Source organism: Euprymna scolopes, chromosome 4 (genome assembly GCF_053919585.1).
Source record: "Euprymna scolopes isolate OS-2025 chromosome 4, ASM5391958v1, whole genome shotgun sequence".
NCBI classification, from domain to species: Eukaryota; Metazoa; Mollusca; class Cephalopoda; order Sepiida; family Sepiolidae; genus Euprymna; species Euprymna scolopes.
Genome location: NC_136485.1, coordinates 62,735,937 through 62,756,108, shown reverse-complemented (window position 1 = coordinate 62,756,108; position 20,172 = coordinate 62,735,937). Strand labels below are relative to the sequence as shown.

The 20,172-nt window shown below is 31.4% G+C and overlaps 1 protein-coding gene across 7 annotated transcripts in view; it reads left to right on the top strand.

Moving 5' to 3' along the window:
• Window positions 1-20,172, top strand: part of LOC145267882 (sorting nexin-2-like) — a 148,916-nt gene that overhangs the window by 39,490 nt on the left and 89,254 nt on the right. For 4 of the 7 annotated variants that reach the window (XM_080123336.1, XM_080123332.1, XM_080123333.1 and 1 more), the window contains exons 2-3: window positions 3,242-3,341; window positions 13,817-13,915. In XM_080123336.1, coding sequence (XP_079979462.1) covers window positions 3,242-3,341; window positions 13,817-13,915 — 199 coding nt within the window. The remainder of the gene's footprint in view (window positions 1-3,241; window positions 3,342-13,816; window positions 13,916-20,172) is intronic. The other 3 variants (XM_080123339.1, XM_080123337.1, XM_080123338.1) reach the window with 1 other exon arrangement.

Here is a 20,172-nt window from a genome sequence, read left to right as displayed (position 1 = left end):
CAGCCCGGCGTTGCCCGGGTGTTTGGAGGTGTATGTTGAGCAAAAAAAAATACAAAAAAAAACAGAAAAGCGGTCAATTTTTTTTAACTTTGACCCATATTATGACCCCTTTACATTTATTGTTTTGGGCTCAAATGGAGTTATTAAGTTAGATCCATGTCCAAGGAACCTATATCTAAAATTTCAATTGTTTAGACCCAAAATTGTTGGAGGAGTTTAGTAGAGTTCTGAATGGTCAAATCATTGAACTTTGACCTCTTAACAGCCAAATTTCTGGCCGAAAACCGATCAAATATTTTCCCAAATCTCAATACTCTGTATATAAAATTTCCAGTCTGTAGACTTAAAATTGACAGTTATGTCGTAGGGAAATGTACACAGACACACACACAGACATGTTCACTTTTATATATATAATAGATGTGAGAAATTGGTTTAATTTTCAAATTTAGATATTTATGTTAGACTTTCTGGTGATCTCAGAAATATTTTAGCAACCCTAATTTGGATCAAGACCCTGGGCTTGGAACCACTGCTCAAAGTGACATTGTACTAGGGATTTTTATTATAATGGTGTGGGGTCTGTAATCACATTGGATATTCATTCATAGATGGCAAAGACAGCGTTTTACTTTATTTAAAACCTGGAAATTATAAAAATTGATAAAAATAAAATAAAAATGGTAATATCAGGTTAAGCTCTAGGAGAATGGGTATGTAGGGGATCTTCATTTATTTTCAGGCAATGCAAGGGATGCCATGTAGTACTGTATATTTGGTATTAATCATTCATTTATGTATGAAATTCAGTTCACAGATCGAACAATAAGGAATTTTGTTTTAATATGAATTAGTTTGTAAATGTTTTAATTGATATTATTAGTTGGTAAAATCAAATTAAAAAAAAGAAAAAGTATATGGCAATGACTTTTTTTTTCTTTACAAAAGTTAAAAAAACAAAAACATTAAAACACTCCTACGATTTCCATTGTTACCCATCCCTTCAAGATTGTCCACATTTATGCTGATGAAACTGAAATGCAAGCATATTGTTTCCAACTGGCACCATATAGAATGAAAAAAAAAAAAAAAAAAGGTATGTAGGTATTGAAGGTTAGGGTATAAAAAAACAACACTAGCAACCTAATGGACTAACCCTGTGACTTTGCAAGCATGCATATAACAGGGAAAGACTAGCAAGACATCTGCCTCAGTTATTATAGTCATTTGAACACCACACCTCCAAGGATAACAGGATCCATGTGCCAGCATTGCCTAGGAAAATTCAGAAATTAAAAAAAAAAAAAAAAAATACACTTCTACATGTAGTGCATGAATATTTCAATTTATAGTTTTATTTCAATATCTTTATGAACTCTTTTGTAGAATAGTACAATAACTCCAAGATTAACTGAAAATGAGTAAAATTTAAGTCTGATAATTTGATCTGAGAATATTTTTTTAACTGGGGTGGGGGTAATTAGTTTCTGTATTCAAAAGAAAAAAAAATAGTTGGCATTATCAATTTTTATCTGTAAAAAATCAATAATTTAATCATTATTAAATCCTGTGCTTTGCTAACCAAACTATAATTTACTTTTGATAATATAGGTATTGTGAAACTTATCTATATTGATACAAATCTAAACACACATTAACTATTTAATAGATTACTTAAAAAAAAAATGATTTTGATGTAATTCTAAATATGCATAGCTTTTTCCAATATAAAGTATACTGTGATTGCCTTTTTTAACCGTTTTTGGGTTGCTTCTATGTTTTATTTTGGGGTTTTATTTTGTACTTAAATAGGTGACCATTTAATAATATCAGGTGCTGTATGTAAAATGCAGTCCTAGTGGCTTTGAAAGTCGAAGACTAGTATCAATCTGCAAATACAATGAACACAACAGACAATACGGGACTGTTGTAATCTGCGTTGACTAAGCACTGGTTGTATTATTCAGTATTACATCCCAAACATGTGAATCGTTGATATTATTTCGAAAATGCAAATTAAATTGAATTTTAGATTTAAAAAAAAAAAGAATGTTTTTCTTTCTCTTTATCATTTTGTGATAAGTGCTAGGAAGTAAGAAGAGGAAAAAAATATTAAAAAAAAAAAAAAAAAAAAAAAGAGGAAATGGGTTTATTAGTAGAATGATGGAGAGGAAGTTCTTCACTGATGCACACAAAGGAAACTAAAAGTATTGTTAGTCAAGGTGTGGCAGTGAATGGAAACAAAAGGACTAGATATTTATGTATAGTTATTTTATGGCCAGTTTTAGGTGTGATGGTGTGTGTTTGGCAACAGTTTATGATGGTTAGGAACAGTTTATAGATTGTCTTGGGTTTGCGACAGTTGACAACAGTTAAAGTTGAAGAGTGTTGGAAGTTAGGTACAGAGGAACACAGGTTGTGGCTTGAAGCAGATAGGGATGAACTGACAGCAATTGACGAATGCAGCTTCAAGAGTAGAGGTAGATGTGGACCTTAGCTTGTAGAGGATCGTTGGTGTCACAAACACAACCAGAATGCAACTGATGTTTACAGTTGGAGTTAGTGTTTTGTCTGATTTTATTTTCTTGTGAACCCATGCATGCCTATCTCGACAGCTGGCAATGTGAGAGACTACGACACTGTCAGAACAGAAGCAAAAAGAAGAAAAAATTGGCACACAACATTGGGGTCAACGATGTTGTCGAGTGGTATAGCGCATGGTTTTACAATTTTACTGTCAATGGAGATGGTCTTTCTCTTTCATGTTAGACAACAGAATTTTATAGGTACACAATAAGTATTTAATAGATTATTTTATAAAAAAAAATTAGTTCTATTGCATTAATTTTTTCTATGTTAATTGTTAACATCCTATACTACCCCAAACCGCATTGACTGAAAGTGAAGTTTGTATTTTTAATATGCTTTACAATACATGAAATGATAAACCCTTGTTTAAATCTATCATTAAAAGTTTCAAATGAGAATGGAAATTACTCATAGTAGTTCTTGTGAAACTTACATTTGAGTACTGATATTTATTTCAATATTTCCTCATTTTTATAACTGTTAGATGACTTTTTTTTCTTTTTATGTTTTATTTCTTAACAAAATCTTTCAAAATGTTTGCTTTTGATAACTCAAATAATTTATTTTGACAATATTTTTTCAGTACAAATGATAACTTAATAATAAAAAAAAAACAATCTTCAATTATTTTTATTTTTTATTTTTTCTTCAGACAAAAAAAGAAGAGCCTGCTAGTTTGGTGCTGAATGATGAAAGTAATGGCCCCGCCAGTTTGCCTGAAACAAAACTAAAGACAGAAGACCTGTTTGCAGGTAAGTTACTTTTCTCTTCAGCGCTCACCAAATTTATTGGTCAGATGTTTAGTATGTTTCTCTTTTTCATATATATATATATATATATATATATATATATATATATATATATATATCTATCCATCTCTTCACTGCTCCACCTTCACCTCCCATACTTGTCAACAACTTGAACAAAAAATCCCCACCAAAAGAAATAGAGCTGAATGAATCAGCTGTGCTATCATAAAGAATGTGATCGTTATTATTTTAATAAAAAGTAAGAATGTGGTCATTATTTTAATAAAATGTTACGGCTTTAATTCAAATTTCTTATTGTTGTTGCTCCATATCCCTTCCTCCATTTTGTGTGTGTATGTGCTCGCATCATCAGAATTTTCAATGATAAAGCAAAGATAAAACAATATATGAATCCTATCTATTCAAAGATGGTCAGAGCACGACCACCAAGAGACAAAGCCGGTTAACTGAAAAATGATGTCACACACAGTAGGCAAATCTGTTAAACCGTCAGACTGATGATAATGAATGAGGACTTTTTGAAAAAGAGCATTAGAACATTAAAAAAGAAAAGGAACACAATTCGATTAATACTGAAATTAAACTTTAATCAAGATAGAATATAAAGATTATATGTTAATATATTTAAATAACTATTACTTTTAATACAGAAATCATATTTAAAGTTTTGGTTTTCTGTTTTATGTTCAATTATTTTCCATGCTTTCCATAAAAATGTGTAGAGTATTTTCATCAGTTACATGATTAGAAACCCTATACTCCGCTATAGTCTTCATTTTCATATTGGTGCAGAAAACATGAATACGAAAATGTTCACATAACTAAAAGAAATAATCATACCATAATGTGAACATTGGTTAAAAACTAAGAAAATATAGTAAACATCTACAATATTTAATCAGGGTGGTGGTGAATTTGGGAGGGGACTATTATTTCACTCGCTAGGAGTTGTCACACAGGTCAACGTCAGTGATCGCTCACTGGCAGTAAACTGTGGTGGTGCCTGGAGACCGAGTGACAAGTCTTCCCAGATTTCCAGTGTTCTCCACCTCTTGACGACTTGTGCAGATGATTGCACTTTATCACAACAGCCATTTGCCATTGATTTCTTGTTGACATCGACCATTGGTATTTTCTGGAGTTTGGGTGACAAAAAGCCTCCCCAAGGTACTAAATTTGAACTGCTCGCTTCAAGTGGAGATCTGATTAGTACTCTCCCACCTCAGACTTTTCATCCTCTCTGACCCTTCATAACTAGTTTGTGGTGCCAGTCGATGTCATCTACACTTGATTTTTTATTATTGTTCTTATAATAATAATAATGGTGTTAGTGCAGTGTACACCCCATACTATATTTTGGATAGTATTTCTAAGTTAAATTAAATTTTTATTGTAGCTTTTTTTTTTTTTTTCATTAACTTGTTAGGTGAAAATACAGAATAGTTAGAAAGCCACCTCCATGTTAAGAATGGCTTTCTAAATGTTATTTCAACACTGTGCGTACACTGCACAAGTACCAAAATGATAACATTTATTTATAAGATAAAACACGAGAAAATATGTTAACTAAAATTTAATGTACTCTTTATTTTTAGTTCATATTAAAACTTTAACTAAAACTGATTAGTTAATGAATTTTTAAGATAAATTTTTGTATGTTTCGGGAGAGAATGGAGAATTTCCTATTTCATTTTCCATTTCAGTCATGTAAATTATTTATAGTTAAAGTGTTATAAAACACACAAAAACTTTAACCGTTTTAAATATATTTCAAAGAAATAAATTATGCCCGATGCTAAAATATTGAATTGGTTGATCGTTTTAGTTAAAAAAAAAAAAACTTGTTGAAAATACTTCTAACTTTAAAATATTTGCAAATACTCAATGAAAACTTGTATTTATTATTAAAAGAATGGACTGAAGAATATTCTCATAAATTTTTATTTTTTTTTGCAGTTTAAAAAAATAAAATGAAATATTCGACTTTCTTCGATAGACATAAAAGTTCAAAAACAAGTTCACTTGCTGCTATATTTTGTTAGATTAAAATTATCTGAATGTGCAATTATAATAATTGCAAATATATAATTTTCCAAATGGAGAATTATTCTATCTCTTTAGGAGAAGGAAGTACATGCACGTTTGGACTACCTTCATAAAATATCCACGCCCATTCTCTAAGACAACAAAAAATATTTTTTATGCCGAGCATGGCCAAGTGGTTGAGCACAGGAAACTGTAGGCACTCTTTACTTACATGGCGCTCTGGCAATGACCTCACGCTCCCATGTTCACTGGCCTTCTATATCTTGGTAGCCGTGGTCAGAGTGTCTGGTAATATCTATGGAAACAAATTACTGCAATCCAGTTACTTCATTGTTTAGTCATTCAAAGCAAAATTACTACAGTAGTATTTTCTTGATCTTATCAAATATCAACCGTTTGGGTTTATTTATTACTGAAATGCAATACCTTTTTATTTCTATTAACAAGTCCTCACTTATCAAGACAAGGCCATCTGAGGAAAAGTGTTAATGAATTTCTCGAATGGATGGTAAAACACTGCAATGATTGGTAATGATAGTTTTAACTGGTTAAAAATAGATTAAGATGATGGTTCGACAAAAATTTGTTTACATGAGACTTAAAAATGACCATGTTGAAGCAGCCCCATGATATTGTTCCACAGACAGGTAGTTCTAGGAAAGAAACTTAGGTACTTGAGTTTTGTTTTGTTTTTTTTTTCAGTATGATTTTCAAGTTAAATTTAATTTTTACAGTATTAGTTGTTTATTAAATTATTAGGTGAAAGTGCAGAATACTTATAAAACACTTTGTCTATATTAAAAATGGGTTTCTAAACATTATTTCAGCACAGTTCATATTTGGCATAAATAGTGAAACTTGTTATAAATGATTCATTGTAATGCATAATGATTAATTGAACACAAGTTGCTATTTTCACTATAGTTGGAGAATGTTGTGGCTTCATTACTTTTCGAACAGTATTAGTGTGTAAAATTGTTTTCTATTGATTGATAAGCTTTAAAGTTTGCATACATGATTCAATAAGCTATGGTTGCCATATTTTCTTGGAATCCAATCAAACTCTTTCCTTTCTCGTCTAAATAAAATGTGTAAACAGTTTTAGTTAAAATTATATATTTTGGTTACAGTTTAATAGCTTTAACTAAATATTTAAGAATATTTTTAATTTTTCAAATTCTTTTTTTTTTTTATACAGCTGCTGATACTATTGTCAGTCTAAACTGTTATTTTTTTTATCATTATTATTACATTTTCATCCCAAACAAGGCACATTGCTACTTTGGTGTAGGGGGCTACTATCAGGGACATAGGCATCAGGGGTACTGTGTAGGGAGTTGGGCAGCAAGATGTCGGTTAATGTTGCACTTGAACTTCTGCATGTCAGTACAGTTGGGGAAGCAGGAACCCGGCAGGGAATTCCAAAGTCTAGCTGTTCTGGTGAAGAAACTACTGGAGTAGAAGGCTCTCTTGCATCTAGGGATCTCTACTGTGAAGGGGTGGGATTTAGCTGCTTGTCAGGGGTATTTACGTCGAGGGGGCACAAGTGCTTGCAGTTCGTCAGAGCATTCACCATTAAAGTACTTGTAGAAAAGGCAGAGGGATGCAACATTTCGTCGATAGGACAGGGGCTGAAGTTTAGATGACAGTTCAAGACCTATCAGATTGACGAATCTCTTTAATTGTTAACAATAAACAGAAACAATTTTCTGGATATGTATTTAAAAATAGCTATTATGAAAAAATAAAGAATACAATTATAAAATGAATACATAAAAATAGTAAACTGATTTATTCACTAGTTGGGATACATATCTTTTCAAAATGTTCAGTAATTGTCTGCCAGAATAAAGGTTTTTAAAGTTTCTGCTGATTGATTTCTAAATTTGCTGAGGAAATTTCTAATAGACACAGTGTAACAAACTTTTTAAAGACATCTCTATTCTTGACAAGTTGTGAAAATGACCCTCGAATGATGTTAACAAGTGTACTACATTACTTATTTAAAACTCTTTAGATATATCATGTAGATTATTATTCCTTAATGCATATGAAATTATATTCATTTCTGAACAAAATGGTGGTATTTGGAGGAGTTAAAGTGTTTTTGTTTTTAAAATATGGCCATTTCACTAGAACCTCTTTTAAATCTGCACTGATCGAAAATGTTTTATGGTTGATGGGTAATACTAATTATAGTTCTGTGTTAAATTTATTCAAACAAGCTGAATTTTATAAACATACAATTTTACTATTACAAAAAGCATTTTTATTTGTTTTTTAATTTAAAAAATTTATTTTTAAATAAAGGTTTCATTGAGATATCCTTGTTTTTAATATTAATAGAATCTCCACTGCAGTGTTTCTCAATCTGGGTTTCCTTGGAACCATAAGGTTCCCTAAACTCACTTTATTCAAATCATCATAAATAAACAGTATAAATTTTATTGTAGTATTACCAAAACATTTGACAAAGAAGTATTAATTTTTCATTAAACCATTTATTCAAATATATATACTACTATATTTATCATTTGAACTACAATGAAAAATAAGTATAAAATAAGAAAAATATAGTATATAATTTTGTGCTGGGGATTCTTTGAGACATACAATTTATTTTAAAGGTTATGCAAGAATAAAAAGGTTGAGAAACACTACTCTAGATTACTAGAAAACTTAATGTCTGCAGTCTTATTTGTATAAAATGGCTGTGGTATTGTCGACAGTCAATCTGCATGCATCTATGTATCAGTTGTTGCCCGATTCTATTTGCTGATATTTTTTTTCTTTGTTTCTTTGTCCTGATTGAACATTTTCTCATGCCAGTCTTTTATTTATACTTTTTGCCATTTGTTTTTCTCAAACCTTTTTCACAATTGCATGTCATCATTATTCATTTCTTTAAAGCATTATGTGAATTGCTACTTAATTAGAAATCCATTCTTAACGAGCATATGTTTTTGTCATACAAATCTATGAAGTAGTCAACGTTTTCGTATGGTGTGAAGTGGTTGTTTGATGTTAAAAATATTTAAAAATCATCAGATCAGAAAACCATTAAACAAAAAAAATTAAAATGTGTTGAAATAAAAAAAAATATATTTGCTGGGATCCTTTTTAATGATCATAAAGAACGACGACTATTCAATTTTTACACCTAGAAAATGGAGCTGTTAAACCTAACAGTGATATGGGACAAAGAGGAGAAAGTAACAACCTTAGTTGAGGTCAGTGTCCCTAATGATGTTGGTTTAAACAGAGCTGAAAGAGGGAAGATAGTGAAGTACCAAAGTTTTATGTATGACGTGAAAAGAAACTGGAATCTTGGGAAAATGTCCATCATTCTGGTGATTATTGGAGCCACCGAAGTCATGAAAAAGAATTTGAGAAACTGCCTGGCAAATATATCCAGTGAACCAAGTGCACAAGATTCAAACAATTGCTCTTAAAGAGATGGATAGTATCTCTCAGCTGGAATCTATGAGATAACAGGTGAATGTCTGGCATATAATAGGATGCCCCATCGTCAGCTAAGAACAAAAAGATAAAAAAAAAAAATTGGAGGCGAAGAAAAAAAGAAATGGCGAGTGGATATCGGTCTGTAACAGAATCTCAAGATCTTGCAGTAAGAATACAAATCTTATTGAACAAAATTCAACTGTATATACATACACATATACATGATGTGTGCGGGTGTGTATGTATATATATATATATATATATATATATATAAAATATATTTTAGTCATCGACATACAGACCTGTTTCGTTGTATCACAACTCATCAGTGCCGCTAGACTAACACCTCTCCCAAGCCGAGGATCGAACCTAGAACCGTCGTGATGACAGTCGCCAGTCCTACCCCTTGACTACGGAATCGGTGGCTGAAATTAACCTGTCCGAACGATTATTTAAATAAACATCCGTCCGCTACTCGTAGAGGGCTCAAACGTTTGTTTGTAAACAAATCGCGAGCTTCGCATTATTTCAGCTAAATTAAGTAGCGAGTAAGATAAGTTACGAGAGTGCTCTACCGAAGAGGGGAGCTTTATAAAATATATTTTAGTCATCGACATACAGACACTGTTTCGTTGTATCACAACTCATCAGTGCCGCTAGACTAACACCTCTCCCAAGCCGAGGATCGAACCTAGAACCGTCGTGATGACAGTCGCCAGTCCTACCCCTTGACTACGGAATCGGTGGCTGAAATTAACCTGTCCGAACGATTATTTAAATAAACATCCGTCCGCTACTCGTAGAGGGCTCAAACGTTTGTTTGTAAACAAATCGCGAGCTGCGCATTATTTCAGCTAAATTAAGTAGCGAGTAAGATAATTTAAGAGTGCTCTACCAAAGAGGGGAGCTTTATAAAATATATTTTAGTCATCGACATACAGACCTGTTTCGTTGTATCACAACTCATCAGTGCCGCTAGACTAACACCTCTCCCAAGCCGAGGATCGAATCTAGAACCTAGAACTTGTATATATATATATATATATATATATATATATATACACACACACACACACACACACACACATATTAATAAGGTATATATTAGTGATGGGAAGATTCCAATATTTTTCTCAATTCTGATTCTTTATAAATTTCTGAATATTTAACTACAAAGTTATTTTTCCCGATTACCATGAAAACACATGTTAAATGAATGTGCATATATTTTCTAAAAGGGAAAAACACATTGGTGGTGTGGGGGGGGGGGGTCTATGGATTTTAATTTTACCGGTAGTTTAAAATCAATAAGTATTTATTGTTTTATTATTACTAACAGCAGTGGAAGATTTTGTTTTAAACAAAATCAGATAAAAAATAATTAAAGGAATCGTTTTTAGGCATAGGAAACTAGGCACAAATTTTCCTGATTCCGATACTCAAAAAAGTTCTGATTTTTCTGATTCCCAATTCCAATTAATCATCCCAACACTATTATATATATATGTGTGTGTGTGTGTGTATATGTATATATATATATATATATATATATATTTTAACCAAAAATTTTAATATATTAAAATATATCAAAATTTGGTAATTGCTTATAAACGAATAAAATTTTGAGTCAAAATAAATTTACCCAATTAATATACTTCAAGATTATCAATTTTTATAATCGAGCATTCATATATTTTCATAAAATCAAAACAATAAAAATCAATATGAAAGCATCATGTCGTGTATTTTCATGTTGGCGCGCGTGTGAAATTTATATAAACATTAGAAAAAGCCTACACATTTTTTTTTTATTAGTTCAATACATTTGAACTTATACTAGCGGGGGTACCCGGCGTTGCCCGGGTGTGGAAGTTTTATGGTAAGGGATTAATGGAGCCCTAAAAGTTTCAAACCCCCTAAAAGAAATGAAAATAACGAGTACCCGTGCGAGTGCAAAAAAACAAACAAAAAAAACAGTAGTAAGGAGGCAGGCAGGCTCCAACCTGTAACGTTAAGAGGAAAAGGAGGTGAAAAAAAAGAAAACAATTTAGTTGTCTTGTCCACGCGACTTGTGACATCACAGGCGTTCGAAATAACATGTTTTATATGTACATCAATGTCGCAGTACATAATTGACTTTGCAAAAACGTCAACAAATAAAGTGACCCCTCCTTGTAGAAAAAAGACCCATTGACGGTGAAAGAAGGAATGTTTTGGGTCAATTTTGGGATATGTCGACTAAGAGACTGAGCTTTTAAACGATACATATTTGGTCAGTGTTGGTCGCATGTGTCAGAAGTTTTAGTCAAACAAACATACATACATACACACTGACAGGTGAGGTTTATATAATAGATATAGCTGTCCACATGGATAGCTTTTAGGCCTTCGCATCACGGTTTGTCTATTTTATAGTTTGTCTAGCTGTTTTGATGGATGACATCATCCATTATATATAGACAAACATGCAACATCCATAAAGTTATAGTCATATATATTCAATATATTTTCTAATATTTACCAAAAGATTATTAAAGACTAAATATTTACTGATATTTGTTTTAATTAAAACTGTCTAATAAAACAAAAACGATTTTTAAACATCAGCATTTAACTTTGTAAAATTAGATTGTTCAGTATTTGTCATTTACCAAAGCATATTCACACAATGTTTTAATATTGAACTGTTTGTTTTATTTATTTACATATTCCAATGTTTTATTTGCACAATACTGCACTAATTTCTTGAGGCGTTTTTTTTTTTATCCAAGTTTTAATTTTTTTTTTTTTTTTTTCAATTTTTTAACTGGAAGAAAAACATTATGCCTTTAATGCTTGCTTTAAAAAAATGTTTTTAAAATATGTATATCTAAGCAGCATTTTAAAGATATTTCATTAAATATTTTGGGTAACTTATTTCTCCATATTTTCCTTTTGATCTAAGTTTCTTATTAGTTTTCTGGCTTTGAGCTGGAATTGGTCGATAAATTGCTTTACATGTTTTAGCCCTAGTACTTTCAGATTCATCTAGATTCATCTTCAAGAGTTTTATCATTGGTGTGAGGGTTTTTGTGACTGGTAGACACAAAAAATATGGATCTGATCTCATATTTGGTTAATAACAGAATTATCTACCAGCAAAAACTTCCTAGTGTTGTTGGGTTGCAATAACTTAAAAGTATAGGGCAAATTTTTCATAGGCTTGGTGTATGTGCAATTATGTCTTCCTAGTCTTTACAAATATATTTCTTCCTTCATTTAGTTGACCCTCCTCCCAAGTAAAATCCTATTTTATAGACATTAATAAATATCTTTCCATCCTAAACTATATATTTAAAATTTTCTTCACATGAAACTTTAAATGTTAGTGATGATTTAATGATGCTAACATTGAGTTTAAAATATTGTCAATCTATGTCTAAAGAAGTGAAATTGTCTGTGTGTGTGTACATTTCCCTACCAAACTACTGTTAATTTTCAGTCTACAGACTCGAGATTTGACATAAATTGAGATTTGGGAAAAATCTTTTTAATCGTTTTTTAACCAAAACTTTGGTTGTCAAGGAGTTAAACTTCAACGATTTAACCTTTGAAAACTTTACCAAACTCCTGCCAATTTTGGGTCTAAACACTTGAAATTTTAGATGTAGGTTACTTGGACATGGATCAAACTCTTTAATTTGATTTGAGCCCAAAACAAATGTTATGGGGTCAAAATTTAAAAAAATTGACTGCTGCAGTCTCTACGAAATTACTCAGCCAATTTTTGGTCTAAACATTTGAAATTTTACATAAAGTGTAATCAGACATAGGGCAAGCTTTTTAATTGGTTTTTGGCTGAAAATTTGGTTGCCAAGGGGTCAAAGTTTGAAAGATTTGACCTTTGCGGTCTCCAGCAAACTACTCAGCCAATTTTGAATCTAAATATTTGAAATTTATACATAAAGGGTATTCAGACATGCAGCAAGCATTTTAATCAATTTTTGGGCAAAAATTTGGCTACCAAGCGGTAAAGTTGAAAGAGGTGACCTTTGCAGACTTTACTAAACTCCTCCACCAATTTTGGGTCTAAACACTTGAAATATTAGATGTAGGTTACCTGGCCATGAGTCAAACTTTTTAATATATATATATATATATATATATATATATATATATTTATAGTTATGAACAGTACATAGGGCCTGAGCAAAGCCGGGCTGAACTGCTAGTTTTGAAAAAAAAACAAATCTTTCTGTTGAATGAAAAGCAAACCTCTTTATTATCATAATTCTTTAAAAAAAAAAAAGTTTCTTAATTGAACTCTGAATGAGTGACTGATTTTATTTAGAATTTGTTTCGGAATTTTTTTTAGATGAGCATTGGTAATTTGTATTATTTAGAGTATTTGGACTACTATTCTCATCTTGGTTATTTTCGCATTTCGGAATTTAAGAACCTTTGTCAAACTCTGAATCAATATGCGATTTCCAACTGAACTTTGCATTTAATCTGAGACAAAGGAAGGGCTTGTTTTGTTTCATTAGCTATGATCTGAAGAAGCATTAATTATTGTTATTCTTATCACCTTGTAGTAAGAATTGAACCTTCAACCTCTAGAAGACTGTCACTTAAAACTGAAAATAACAACCAAGATGAAAATAGTAGCTCCAATAATACAAATTTGTTAATTTAATAAAGAAAAAACTTATGGACACAAATTTTACTTAGCTTTTTTTTTTTTATAATTTTATATTAACTTTTTTTTTTTTTTTTTTTTTTTTTGTCTCTTGACATGAAACATTGTTGAACTCCTAATATTAAATGCCTTTCGTTCATCATCCAAACATTTAAAAATGCTTTTACATTATTAGTTTATGAATTTATTTTTGTTTCTAGTAACTTAACTTTCTTTTGCCAATTTCTGTTTGTGCTTGGTTTGTGTAATGTGTGTGGTGTCTTGTTGGCAGGCGAGACTGAGATACCTCTGGACTCTGAGCCGGAGATGACCCCATCGGAAACTCCCACTGATGCTCAACCGGCTGGAAGTACACTTCCGACTATTGAAAGTGAGTCATTCCCTCATGGATTGTTCCCTTGCTTAATAACACCATTGCTGTTGATCTGTAATAACAAAAGACGTTTAAGGTTGTAATTTAAAACTACTACTAACCTTGAGCTAACCTTGACAACAGCTAATTACTAATAAACTTCCTTTTATTTCAAACCCTTTAATTTAATACATAACTAATAAAATTCCAAGTTTTTTTTTTATCATTGTTATTGCTGCACTTATCTTCAGTATATCTTTTGTGTAGGTATGTTTAAGTTTTTTTTTTTTTTTCTCATAAGCTTTTTTTTTTTTTTTTTTTTTTGCCCTTCTTTTCTATTAATTTGCTTGTTTTATCTTGCATTTGCATGAATCTCGCACACCATGCAAATTCATTCTTATTTGCTTTTTGTATTAATTTCATTAAAAAAAATTGTTTGCTTTATGTACTGCGTTTTTATCAAACTTTTAACTATGTTACAAATTAAAAATTGGATTTAAGATGCGTAAAGAAAAACCACTCAAAGAGTTTTATTTAACAAAAAAGGGGGGGGTCTTCTAAGTTCATAAAAAATGTGATCTTCATTAACTCTATTACTAATCTAAAGTTCAAAAGGAAATTTGAAAACCAGATGGAATCTAGTATTACAGTTTTTTTTTTATGTTCATTGTTTTTCTGAAACTGATAACTCATCTGATATATAAAAAGAAGGCAGATTCCAAAGTTTGTCACAAGCTAAATATTTATATCAGTTTTGCTAAAAAGAACTGATCTCCTTATGTTTCTGCTCTTAAAAAATAAATTATGGTACTTAAGCAGAATTTGATTCAAACGTAACTCACCGTCCACTCGGCTTTGCTCAGAACATGACATCATGCAATCGGGTTTGACTGTAATCTGACATAAGGCGTCGATCAGCCAAAGGAGCAGACGATCTTTGAGGGAAATATTGGGTGAAAAAAAATCAATATATTAAGTGGTGTACCAGGATGAAATCCTAAGGGAATATACTAGCTGTCTTTTATAAAATAATAAATGGTTGCCCAGCCCCACCTTACAGGAAAAAAATTGTCCATGAAAAGAAAAAAAAAATAACAAAAAAGTCTACTTTGGATTAGTTACAAAAACCAAGAAAAAAAAAATGCAAAAGAAAACATGAAAAATGCATAACAAAACTTTAACTTTTGTTAAAAAAATATGAAAAACAAAAAAAAAATGGGTTTCTTATTTTGTTCAATTTTGTTACACAAAACAAATTGTTGGAAAAATATTTATTTTTTCCCCTTGAAAAAATTATTACAAGAATAAAACATTTTTTATTTTTGTTATTTTTTTTTTCTGCTGATTTCATTATATTTAAATGTTTTCTTCAGTATTTTCTTTGAGTAGCGTTGTTACGCTTTGATAAACGGTGATGCTCTGTGGTTGATGTCATGTTCCAAGTAAAACCGAACGACAGTTACGTCTGGTTCAAATTCTGCACAAGTACCAAAATTACTTAAATTCATTTCACTGATTTCTCTATTTAAATTGATTAATATTTAATTTTGGAAGAGACATTACTATACATCGGTGACAGGTTAGAGAAAATTATATTTACATAATTATGAATAATTCAATAATAATTTAAGGCTGAAGTGATGTAAAAAAAAAAAAAAATGAAATTAAAAAAATTTTTTTGCCAAAGTAAAGTTTGTACTTTACTATTTGTATTTTCATTATATTTGAACATGACATTTCAATTGGTTTTAAATTATTAGTGTTGTACAGTTGCTGTTGCTGCACATGTAATTGGGTTTGTTGCTGGCATAGCATCTGGCCGAGATCTGTGATCCTCTTATTGATTCTGAACAGGACATATACATGAGGGTTTGATTTCAGTGTGCAACCATGATAACACATCTAACTCCCAGAAATAATGAGGCTCCTCCAAATGGACAAATGGAGGTATAACACTGTTATTAACAACTTGTATTATTTGTGCTAACATTTGACACAATCTACGGATTTTTTTTTTTTTTTTTTTGCTCACCTGGCAAAACATACTTGGTGAAACGGATGATTAGAATTTTAAAAAGATCTCTGTTGGAATGTCTTGTATTTAGGAGGATGCCCAACTAGAATAAAATCAGAAATTTTTTAAAAAGTTTGTATTTTGTAACATTGATAGTCATTACAAAAAATGTGTAATTATTCTAATAATGAACATCTCCAGCCCAGATGTTCGACCCGCTATTCCTGTGTTCAGCTAAATCTTCCATTCTATGAAGTTCACTTGTGTAGATTTTAGGGTTATTCCGTGTCAAATCATTCAGAAATATGGGATTTTGACACCCCTATCCCCAGATCTGGCTGTAGTTTGCACTGCAGATACACAATATAGGAACTAAGAAATCCTGAAAATTTGAGCACATAACTCCAAGTGGTTCACGATTTAGAGCATTTTTTGTTTTGGCGTTAGTCACATCATGTGACACCCGGGCGACAATTTTCTGATGTCATTTCTTTGAATATTTTCTGATTGAAAGATCATATGACTCTAAAAATTCACCCAGGTAAGTTTTTTGACCCAACGAATCCAAAAATGGCATCAGATTTTCTCCAGAATGAAGTCTTATAGAGATATTAAGGGTTTTGGGATTTTTTCACATGTACCCAAAAATCAAATAAAAAAGGGTATGGCTGGCATGGTAACACATCACTTTTTTCATATTTTTTTTAGACACAATAAATTCTCTCTGGACCAAAAATGATTAAAAGTTCTTGTCTCATTCACTCACAGTTTCTGCTGAAAGTCTGGTATATTTTTGATGATAATGAAAAATATACCCTCCTTCTATTGTATGTGATAATCAATTTAGACATGTGTTAAATTTATGTCACACCTTAATTTTAGAATAAATTTTTGAGTAAGTCAGATGCTAAAAGTAAACAGGCTCAATTCCATAAGATATTTATAATAAAAGTAGTTCTCAGAAAGGCTTTCTTCATATATTTATCTCACACATTAAATTGTGTCTCTACTAAAAATGGTTAAAAGTTCTTGTTTTGTTCACTCACATTGTTTGTTGAAAGTAAAAACTTTTGAAAGAGTCTTGAGATCATTCAAAAGTTTACATACTCATTTTCTGCCTTTTTTGACTCCTCCTTTTGTTTCTTCTTCTTATACAAAACATAACAATTTTGATAAGGGCTGTTTTAGCTGGGCCCCTCTTTGAGCGAATGTACTATTTCATACACAAAAACGAACTTGAAGTTCCCTGAGAAGTACCTTCATGGAAAGCAACCAGTTTCAATCTGTATGGGGTTAAGTCAGGGAAGTGACCATCCGTGCCAAATTCCATTAATTTCATCTTCAAACAGGCATCCATTAAAAAAGTTGAATATGTAAAAATTGGTAAAAAGATAAAACAGTTGCAGTGAAATGGTATTCAGAAAATAGTGGATTTCATAAAAGTCAGCATTCAACATTTACATGCTGCTGTGTTCTTTTATGCCATTGAAATGCAAAAATGATTTTTTGATACTCTTGGTCAGTTACTGTGTATGTCTTTTCAATACATGTTGTTGGGGATACAACATAAAGAATTTTCTTGATGGGAACAAACCATGTATCATCAATCTGCAGCCACCTGTATGTCTTGCGTCGTCCATGGAGATGCATGAACTTAAGTTACATTACCTTCCTCTGCATTTATTTCATTCACGATACCAACCCACCAGAAAAAGCTATAAATACAGGTTATATATTGCATTGGTGTGATGTCAGAGATACAAAGAATTGATGGCAAGTTAATCATGAATATCAATATATAGTTCATCGACACTGGACAACTTATGGCCAATTTGTGATGTTGACAATGGTATAAAAAGTTGATTAGCTCTGGTTCCTGGCACTGGATAACCTTGCTTTAAGCGACTTTCTCACCTTCTCCATGGTTTCTTTATTGATCGCAAAGAAACGGATGGCAGACATTCAGTAGATAGAAAGCATGGCTTAATAATCAAAAATTTGATTATTAAGAGGGCATTGGAGTGACCGCTTAGCCACATAGCGTTTTACTGAACCATTAATTTCATCACAAGGGGGTTTTCCATGACTGGTAGCGAAAAAACCCATTTACTTTAATACTAAAGTCCTCCTTATGCAAGCATAAATTGATGAAATTTTTGAAGTTTTTATCTTGAGCCCCTCAGCAATCATTTGTTCACATGCGGTAATAAGGTCTGGATTAAGTGAACAGTCAGTGTCTGAGTTTGATACATAGATGCAGTGTCATGGGTGTTGTCACTGGAAATAAAACACAATGAAATATGTATTAGCTGATGGTCAGAATCTCTGTTGTATATCACTACTGAGTGCAATATTCCTTGCTCCAATGATAATTTTGAATTTTGTCTTGTATTAAAAATTTAAAGTTTTCTCCAAAGTCTCCCAGAACAAGAACCTCATTGGAACAAAGATTCTATTTTTTTTTTTATTTTATTCAAGTATCTGGCTTGGCATTTTGTTAGATGTGAGTGTCTAGTAAGATTATCACTAGTGTCAATCAGTTCATGCAAATTACACATTATCAAGCATTTTTGTTTGTGAACACTCTTTGCTATGCTAACAAAGTCCTTTTTGCCTGGTATTTGGTGGCTGTATTCATCATTCTCATACATTTGTATTATCACGTTGACTGTCTCCGGGAAAAATCGAGTTAGGTTTTGACAAAATACCATTTGTCAGTTCTCTGGCACTCTAAACAACATACTCAGACACCTTGAAGAATTTGGAGCTGTATTCATGAGATCAGAAATTAGGAGCAAGTGTCATGATTTGGATTTGATCAGAAGTTGAAGCGCTCTTTAACTTTTCTTTTATCAGATAATGTAATCTATCCAGTTCTGCTGCTTTTTCTTTGATGTCTGTTTATCTGGGCATTAATTCTGCACAGTCAGTTCACTAATGCCAACTTTATCACCATGGACATGTCACTTTTGAATGTTTCAACAGTGATAACTTCCTTTTGACGCTATAGCACGGCTATGAGAAGCAAAACTGCAGAACTATAGGGGAAACATCCATGGATACCAGTTTCACATTCAAGGTTTTTTGTGAAGTTTTCACAGAACTCACAAATTCGTAGTCTGGAATCATTGTGTCATCAACTGTCAGACTCGCTTATTTCTTAGTCTTAGTGCACAGACAACAAAGACAGTGACCTGGTGTTATATTATATCCTCTTGCCTCCTGACCTTTTGCCATCTGTAAAGATATCAGTCGTTCACCTTTGACCTCTTGTGTTGTAAGAATCCACTACAACACTTCTTTGTGGTCTTTGCTTCATCACAAACAATATTTTGTTAATATTGTTTGTGATGGAAGCAAATCGTTGATAATTCACCTTCATTTTTTTTCAGTCCAACTCTCTACAACAATGTCTCAACAATTCCTTGCTCCAAGTCTGATAGATTCTCAAGTCCCTTGGGCCAATTATAATCAAACTTGTGACACTCAAATTGAGTTGAACACCAATGGAGCAAGCCTCATAAGTAATCCAGTTTTCTGAAGAAAGATAAAAAAAAAAAATTAGAAACTAGTTGCACTACATTTTGCTTACATGTTTTTTTATAAGAAACATGGGTTGGCCTCCTAGTACAAAAATGTAAATGTGTATAAACCTCACAAAACACAAGAAATTGAAACAATTTTATATATTTGTGTTCCTTAGCCTTCTTAGATCACATATCAACAAAAATTAGCAGTGCTTTGCATTTTGTTGATGGGCAGTGACTTCAAGAAGTATGGTCAAAAGAAATCTTGTGATTTTTTTTTTTTTTTTTTTTTTTTTTTTTTTTTTTTTTTTTTTTTTTTTTTTTTTTTTTTTTTTTTAGAAAAATACTGATTTTCAGGAAAACCATTTTTTTTTTTTTTGTCAAGTTTTGCTACTATAATAGTTTGGGTATCCCATCATGAAAAGCAATAAAATTTTGTATTTTGAGCATTTTAGATCACTTTTATTATTTTGGAATTACTGAAAAATTTGAGAGGGGTTACTCTCAAGGATACCCCTGGAGTAAAATTATTTTGTAAATTTGATTTTTTGACACTTTATGATAGGTTAGAAATATTCAGGAAGCTATATAGAAAATCAGAGTGAAAAAAAAATCACATTTTTAGGAAAATATAAACAAAAGTTTAAAAAGTTGCGTCAAAATACCCCCCCCCCTTTTTTTTTTTTTTTTTTTTAGGGTTAAAAAGTTTCTTGAGAAGTTTCTTAATCAAAATT